Here is an 8,003-nt window from a genome sequence, read left to right on the forward strand (position 1 = left end):
AGGCATTTGTCCAGTTTATTCAGCTGTGCCCCAGGCCTTTGACTCCATTAGCAGTGACAGAATTTTGATAGTCCTACCTGCTCCTCACCCTGGGCAAGCACAACTCAAACCCATTAAGTTTGTACCACTGAGCTGCATTTTTTTGTTAAGAAATAGGTATTTTGTTAAGAAAAAACAGATATCTCACAACCAGCATTCCCTGCTCTTGGCAGCAGCTTCCACTTTGAAATGGCTATTTTTATGGTGATCACACATATTTTGGGTTTTTGGAACCCAAAATCTATCCATTTGGACTTGCTGTGTGTGTCCAGTCACATGCACTGGAACAACCAATGCATTTACCGGTGACCCACTAAATAATGTGCATCTAACTGCACACACATGAGAAAATACATTCTGCTCTGAAAACTAAAAAAAGGTGAGTTTAGAAAAATGGAGGACAACTCCTCCTTTTACACTGTTTTCTGCTTCTTCTGCCAAATGATGCATCTGTTTAAACACAAAGCCCAAGTGCTGTGGGTCTCCCAGTTAATTATTGTTAAGATGGACTTACCCCCCCAGTGGTAGTCAACCCCTCAAACTTCAGAGTTTGGGCAAGCACAATCTACCAAGAAATATCACAAACTCTTAAGAATTAATCTTTCACTACACAGTTATAAATACTACCCTTGGGACTGGTTCAGTTTGAATACTGACAAAAAAAAGTCAGTTCAAACTGACCTGAACTAATTTGAGTTTCAAATCATGTAACTTTTCAAAGAATTCAATCGTTCAACCTTATTTATTAAATTTACTAACACTGTGGAAAAAACCCACTATATTTGACATTCCTTACAATGTGATTCATTATATGAGATGACTCATCCTATGAGGGGATTATACATTGTAAAATGATTGAAAACGTTAAAAATGTGAGGTTTAGCATCTATAAGACTTGAGGGAGAAGTTAACAAGATGGCAAAGGTAAGAGTAACACTTTAAAAGGTTTTCAAGACAGTTTTGAAATCAAATAAAATGTTTGGTAAAACTCCTACAGCTGCATTACTCAGAGTGGTTCAGAGATGAAATCAAGTTACAACTGAAAGTTTATTGTATCACACAGAACAAAAAAGTCTCCAGTTCTGATATAAACACCCCATTCCCACAAATACCCCAATCCACATAGAGCATCAATATGGAAGCAGCACCTCCTGGAAAGGACATACAAAGGTGCAGATCATCACATCATATGATTGGGCACTGTTGTGCTTTCACCCTCAATGGCAATTAGAGAAGGATGTTTTTAAACAAAAAAAGTTAAAAGGGTTTTCCTTCCTGGGACAGGGCCAGGAGAGATCACATCCAGTGGAAAACTAGGTTTTATTTTCATTGTTTAAAAATCTACATAATGAGCTTATCACCTTTTCTCCAGCATTCCACAGGATTTGGGAACTATTCCAAAACTGGGAGTTAATAGGAAGTCCTGCAGCCTTTTAGCTAACACTTCTGTTTCTTTGGATACTTCAGCTCCAGAGCAAGACCCAGGGAGCTGTTCAAGCAAACAAAGCACACTTTATTCTCTCCTGCCAGGATGCAACTATCCTCTGCCCATGGACTTCTCATAAGCAAAAAGTCTGGAGTTTATTTTAGGTAGCTTAATTTCTAATAATATAAAACATTCTTGGTGGCTATGATGCAAACTGTTGGATAAAAAGTTATCACATGGTTTTCAGACCAGAAAACGAAAAAGAGAAAAAAAAATGAACAAAACAAGTCCTGCGATGCCTCCAATGTGCTTCATCCTTCAGGACTCTTCCTCCTCCCCTTCATCATCTACTTTAGGTCGGAAATTCTTCCTGCTTTTCTTCTTACTGCAGTGGAATCCAACTGGTCCCAGTGATGGCTCTTCACCTGCATCACTAAGCCTTGCATCAGGTTTATATTTTGTGTTCTGGTCCCCCTCCATCATGCATTCCTCCTCCTCTGCTGCCTTTCCACTGTCACTGCCTAAGTGCCCCAGCTCAACCTTATCTTCTTCCCTCACGTCATCAGTCTTCTTAAGAGATTTTCCTTTCAGATCTGTCTTCATCTGATTCTTATCACCCTCCCCTGTTGATGTTTTCTTTTCCAGTCCATCAACACCTCTTTTAGTTGGTTTGGTGAAGACAATCCTCCCAGCTCCACAGCTGGAAGGGTCCTGGTTGAAGGATGGGGTGTAGCTATCTTGGGTAGCTGAGCTCTGTTGCTCCCCTCTTTTCTTCAAACCACACAGAAATTCCATGGCCACGGCCCTGTTAGTCTTGTCACTGGACTCTGAAACTCCCTCTAGGCTGTATTTGGTCCAGCGCTCTGGGTGTGCCACATAGTCAGGCACTGCAGGAGAGGTTTTGGGAGCCTGCACTGGTCTGGCTTGCCTTCCCATGTTTTCTGGGAGCATGTTACCTGAAACTGTGGTTGGTGGCAATGGACGCTTAAACCTCCCATCAACAACATTATCTTCAGGCATCGAAGGCACAGACAGCTTGGCTGCCTCTTCCAGGCAATCAAAAATGCTCTGGCTACGGAGAGAGAACGTAGAACTCATGCCCTTCAGATGGAATGGCTGGACAGGAGATCTGTGACCGCTGTTTGAAGAGTCAGGCATCTCTCCTGATCTGAAATCCCCTTCATCTACAGATGGCTCCTCAGGAGATATTGTATCAACTTCTGCTTCTCCCGCCAGCCCCAAGTCATCTGAATCAGAATCACTGAGTGACACCGTGTCTGAGGGCAGAGCTCCTTCATAGTCTCTGCCACCATCAGCCACTATCCCCAGAAAAGGTTCACCTGCCTCCTGGTCTCCCATCTTCGAGCTGTCACTCCACTGAGGTCTTTGATGTAGGCCCAGGAACAACTCTAAACACAGTTTTCCAAATGCCCAGTGAGTTTAGTGCCTAGAATACAAAGGAGCATAAAAACTTAACTGTGAAATGAGAACCAAGAATGAGACCATCACTCTGTGTCATGCAAAGTAATTATAACTGCAATATAACAGTTAGCTGTACTTTGGGGATTCCCAAGCAATTGCTTCAAATGAAAACATTATTTAAGGAATACATGCACATTAAAATTAAAGATTTACACAAGACAAGAATATGAAGTAAGTGAAAGTAATGCTACTAAATTTCATTACAGGTTACATGAGGTCCAATTACTAAAAGATGAACATAAAGCTCTTGAGTTAATCTGAATCCCACAAAGCTGTCTAATTCATCTTCCAAGAGACAGCAATGACCTCTGCATATTACACCCTGTGTTTATTCACACTGTAAAAATCAACAAAAACACATCCAATTTCTCACACTTTGATTTGGCCAGTATAATCCTTACTGCATTAGCACTGTACCTGCTGTCTCAATAGCCATCATGTTCTGCCTATTACAAAGGACACTATCACTGATCCCCATCAGTGACAGAAAACCCACAAAAACATCAGGGCCACTGTTTCAAGTCTGCTTCAATGTGGCATAAAGTAAAAGCTCTACTCCTTCCTTTGGCTTTATGCTCTCAAGTCATTGCTAGATTCCAGGAATCAGAAAACGAGCCAGCTCAAGAAATCAATACCACTGGATTAAGGAAACTAATCACACATGCCATGCTCACACATGGAAACGAGGAGAGGTAGCAACCACAGACCTGCAAGAGCTGGCTCTTCAGTCAGTAAATGACAGTGTGATTTGAAGCCTGACTTTCAGGAGCCGCTGGAATATCTGACAGTGCCACCTGATTGAAGGGAACCTCACTGAATTCAGGTGGTCAACGATGAAGCTACCACTTGCCGGGCCATTGGAAACAGAGCTGGTGCACACACACATTTTTGTTCAGCTCACGTGAATTATGGAAACAGTTCTAACATAGTATTAGATTAAGCTTTACTACCTAATTAAAGGCTCTTCTGAAATGATGCAGTAAACAGACATGGAAAGTCTGTTAGTCACTCACTTTCTCTCGAGACTGAGTCAGCTTCCCCTCCTGAGGGTCAGTTAATGCCACCAAAGATCTCAGCACTTCCACCCTAGAAAACAAACATTTCCATCACGATACTGGAAATGTAGTTTTAAAAGTATTTCTGTCCCCCTGAATCATCCAAAGCTGCAGACCTGGGTTCTAAATCTGACACAAACTCATGGTGGTGTAAATGTCTCCAGATATCATTGAATTTTGGGCAGAAGAACAGCACACAGCCTAATAAGGCAGGCACCGCTATATTTACCCAGTCTCCACATTCACACTGCCAACTTTATCCTGTAGAACAGAAGAGAGGTTTTAAAAAAAATTGAAGCTGTAATTTGCAATTTGCACGTGCAGAAAGCCAGTACTAAATAAAGAGTATTAAATGCAGCTAAGAAAATACAAAAATAATAGTTATGCATTGCAAACATTAAGTGCTGCTAAGTATTAAGACCATGGGTAACACAAACTTCTGTTTTCAAAGAGAGGTCATGTTCAAAGTTAGGGCCAGATTTTCATGAAGCAAAAACCACAGAGAACCTTCAGAAGAGTGCTAAGTGCCATGTCAAGTCTGGCTGTCTTTGACAGAAAGGATCTGACGGCTGCTTTTGAAAACACTGCCCTCCATGTAATCCCTAGCGGGAAATAATCTTCTTAAAATGATACAGTCTTCTGCTTAGTTTCAGAACACATGAAAAGCAAGGACTACAACTCAGAAAAGGCCTTGAAGTGCATAATTAAATAAAATAGCTGTTTTCAGACAGCAATAGAAGCGTTCATCATGGGCATCTCTTGTCTGAGGGCACTTACACAGAAAGGAGAAATTCTGCTCCCAAGGAGACGTTTTAGCCTTAACAAAGTTAGTGGCCAAACATGCTGGCCCTTACAGCACACCAGACTCACTCACAGGTTGGTTATGGTGTCATGATCACAGCACGACTCGGAAAGGATGACGTCTCTCCGGATGGGAAGGTTCCCAGTGGGCTCCTCCATGCTGGTGTTGCTCGAACACAGTCTGCGCGTCTTCCTGCTGCCTCCTGTGGGGAGCACGGAGACCTGAGTCACCGCAAGCCACGGCCACGGGCCTGCTCTCACGGCGCAGGGAGCACCGCACCAGAGCCCACACAGTCCCTCGGGACAGGGATGCACAGGCCCCTGCGCCAAGGAACAGGAAAGAGGAACAGGGAAAAGAACATCGGCCGTGGGCACTCGCCCCGCGGAGGGGAAGGTCACGGTGCCGCCCCAGCTGCGCTGCCCGTCGGCCCCGGCCCCAGCGCCCTTCGCGGCCCGGGATGCCGCTGGATGCGAACCGCCCGCGCCACACGCGGCCCTCGCTGGCCCCGCATCCCGGGCACCGCCACCCGCCCGGGCACACAGCGCGAACCGCCGCGGGAGGGAGCGGGAGAAAATGGAATGGGGAGCCCCCGTACCCCGACACCGCACATCCCCAACACCTTCCACCGCCTCGCCCGCCTTGACCGCCTTTCCCACCTCTGCCCCTCCGCCCGCGGCGCGCCGGGACACGGAGTCCCTGCCAGGCTCCACGGAGCGGCCACAACGGCGGCAGGACCACAACTCCCGGCGGGGAGAGCGACGCGGAAGGGGCCGGCGCCTCCCGCCCGCTCCACCTCTCTGGGGCTCCTGGGAGCTGTAGGCGGTCGTCTTCCCTCCGCGGGGGACATTTTGCGAGCCGGGGAGAGGGGAGAAGCGGTGCCGAGCGGAGGGACTACAGCTCCCAGGGCGCACCGCAGCGCCGACATTTCGCAGCCTGTGCGGTGCCGGGTGCGGGCTCGGTGCCGGGCCGGGTGCGGGGCTCGGTGCCGGGCCGTGCTCGGGGCTCGGTGCCGGGCCGGGTGGGGGCTCGGTGCCGGGCCATGCTCGGGGCTCGGGGCTCGGTGCCGGGCCGTGCTCGGGGCTCGGGGCTCGGTGCCGGGCCGTGCTCGGGGCTCGGTGCGGAACTCGCCCGTGCCCCCCGAAGAGCTGCGGTGCCGCCCTGGCTCTGCCCGGCGCCGTGAGGGGCAGGCACGGCACCGCCGCCGCCTTCCGCAGTCGCAGAGTGGGAAAAACCCCCCATGTCACAGCTTATGTTCTCATCGAAAAGCAGGGCTTGGCCCCACGAACACATCCGAAGTTTTTTGTTTGGTTTGTATTGTTTATTTTCTTTTTTTTTTCTTTTACGTGTTTATTCTTAAACCAGAAAACCCCAAGTCACTTGAGGCATAAAACCGCTATCCATCCAAATAAAAAAAAAGTTTCCATTCTCCGTCCCAGAAGAACATTTTTTTGCGCGTGTGTCAAGAAGTGGAGCTCTGTCTGAAAATGTTTTATTGGCGTTGGCCGAAGAGGCTCGATTTTTGTTTTTCCCCTTATTTCAGCAAAAAGTTCAAAATTTCAGCGCACACGCATTTCCCAAGAGGCCTCAATATCCAGCTTGTTTTCCCTGTGTTTAGGAAAAAGGGTTTGCTGTGCCGGGGAGGGGTTATGCCAAACAATGTTGTGGCTGCAGAGGCTTCACTGGCTCCCTTCAAGCTGGGCCTCACCGTGACTCACCCGTAATATAAACTGCAGCCACTTCATATGCATCCTCAGTTTTTAAATACATACTTTTGCTTGCCGGAGTGTTGCTAATTACAGTAATTTATGACACAAGGTCTGTGTTCGGAATACACTTGGCAGCAGTGATGAGGTTATTGCAATATGTCTTCCATCTAGCTGGAGTCATGCTGTAGTTTTAGAACAGCTCTAGAGGTGTTTCCTCATTTGGTGATCCTGTTATTTTTTTATGTATATGCATATGGTAGTACAGTCCCAGGCATTCAAATGGGTATCCAGATGGAGGGAGGAAAGGAAAACATGAATCTTGTAGAAGGTGAATCTTGAGCAGGAATGGAAAGGAGGAGAGCAGTAAACAGGCAAATGAAAGGAAGAGTATACCTGGGTAAAGGCTGCCTGTGCTGTGCAACACAGTCTAGGGTGTTGGGGAGACGGGGGGAGAGAGTGTCTGAGCTTAATAAGGAGCAGGCAGAAAAAAGGATGTGGAGTAAGCAGTGGCTTGTCCCATTTCTGAAACAGTGGAGACAGACAGGGTACAACAGACTGGTGCAGAACAATGGCACTGTCTTGTTTGGTTCTTTGTTAGATCAGGGGCTTAAAGGGGTAGGAGAGGGCAACACCACCTCCAGTGTCTCTGTCACCTGTGGATGTGGGTGCCTTCAGCGGCAAGCCCCATGTCTCCATTTCTAGAGGCTACAAGGTCTCACATTTTGCCTGGATGCTGTGTACGTTGATGACTAAGGAACCTGAATGTACCCTTTTCCTCCTTCCTGTTTTTTTATTCTTGAAATTAGCTCAGCTGGTTTGAGCATGGTGCTAATAAAACCCAAGGCTGGGGGTTTGATCACCATACAGGCCATTTACTTAAGAGTTGGACTTGATGATCCTTGTGGATCCATTCCAACTCAGTTTATTCTCTGATAGAATCTGTGATTTTTAATATCCCACGCAGCAGAGAACTGAGGCTGAGCTGCTCATTCTCTGGTGTCTGAGGACAAGGCAGCTTGCAGCAGTGGAAATGCTGGTGTGTTGGGACTTTCGCTATTGCTTGGTGACAGCTGAAATAAAAATAATGAGTCAGAGTCTGAAGGCCGACAGATGGTAAAGTGTTTTCCCCATGCTGGCCTGAACTGAGGTGGCTTGAAGAGGGGGCTGGAAGGTGGAACTGATCTGCAGCACAGGCCATCATCCAAATGAGCGGGCTGCATCCAGTGTGCAGGCTCCGAGGGGCTGCTCATTTGCAGGGATGGCTCCGTGTGTCTGCAGGAAGCTAGCACGTCCCTGTGTGTGGGGGTGGCATGTGAAAATGCACAGCAGCCTCAGCCCCATCATGGGCTCCTCATGTTCCTTTCCTGCAAATAAATCTGTCCTTTGGCCCCATCCAGTGTTTCCGCTGCTCCCTGACAGTCTCCTGCTGCTGCTCCTGCCCTCGGAGCCTGTGGTAGGTGCCTGGGGCAGGGACGGCTGGTCCCTCTCCTCAC

General features: G+C 47.6%; 1 protein-coding gene across 5 annotated transcripts; it reads right to left on the minus strand.

Moving 5' to 3' along the window:
* Nucleotides 1-1,067: 1,067 nt before the first annotated feature.
* TSSC4 (tumor suppressing subtransferable candidate 4) lies at nt 1,068-5,543 on the minus strand. Of its 5 annotated transcripts, XM_066187696.1 has the most exons (5): nt 5,400-5,458; nt 4,877-5,006; nt 3,961-4,033; nt 2,810-2,912; nt 1,068-2,712 (listed from the first exon to the last, which is right to left on the minus strand). In XM_066187696.1, exon 5 carries the CDS (start codon nt 2,621-2,623, stop codon nt 1,784-1,786), a length of 840 nt encoding a protein of 279 aa, XP_066043793.1. In that variant the 5' UTR covers nt 2,624-2,712; nt 2,810-2,912; nt 3,961-4,033; nt 4,877-5,006; nt 5,400-5,458; the 3' UTR covers nt 1,068-1,783. The 5 variants fall into 5 exon arrangements, with proteins under 5 accessions (XP_066043793.1, XP_066043789.1, XP_066043788.1 ...); XM_066187692.1 differs by lacking the exon at nt 5,400-5,458 and adding an exon at nt 5,461-5,543 and having other exon boundaries at nt 1,068-2,912; XM_066187691.1 differs by having other exon boundaries at nt 1,068-2,912.
* Nucleotides 5,544-8,003: the final 2,460 nt, after the last annotated feature.

This window comes from Chamaea fasciata, unplaced genomic scaffold, assembly GCF_029207755.1.
Source record: "Chamaea fasciata isolate MVZ Bird 193981 ecotype frontalis unplaced genomic scaffold, bChaFas1.0.hap1 SCAF_7, whole genome shotgun sequence".
Lineage (NCBI taxonomy): Eukaryota > Metazoa > Chordata > Aves > Passeriformes > Sylviidae > Chamaea > Chamaea fasciata.

Excerpts from the sequence above, each read along its gene's own strand:
- TSSC4 (XM_066187692.1), bottom strand. The coding sequence starts at position 2,824 with ATGGGAGACCAGGAGGCAGGTGAACCTTTTCTGGGGATAGTGGCTGAT.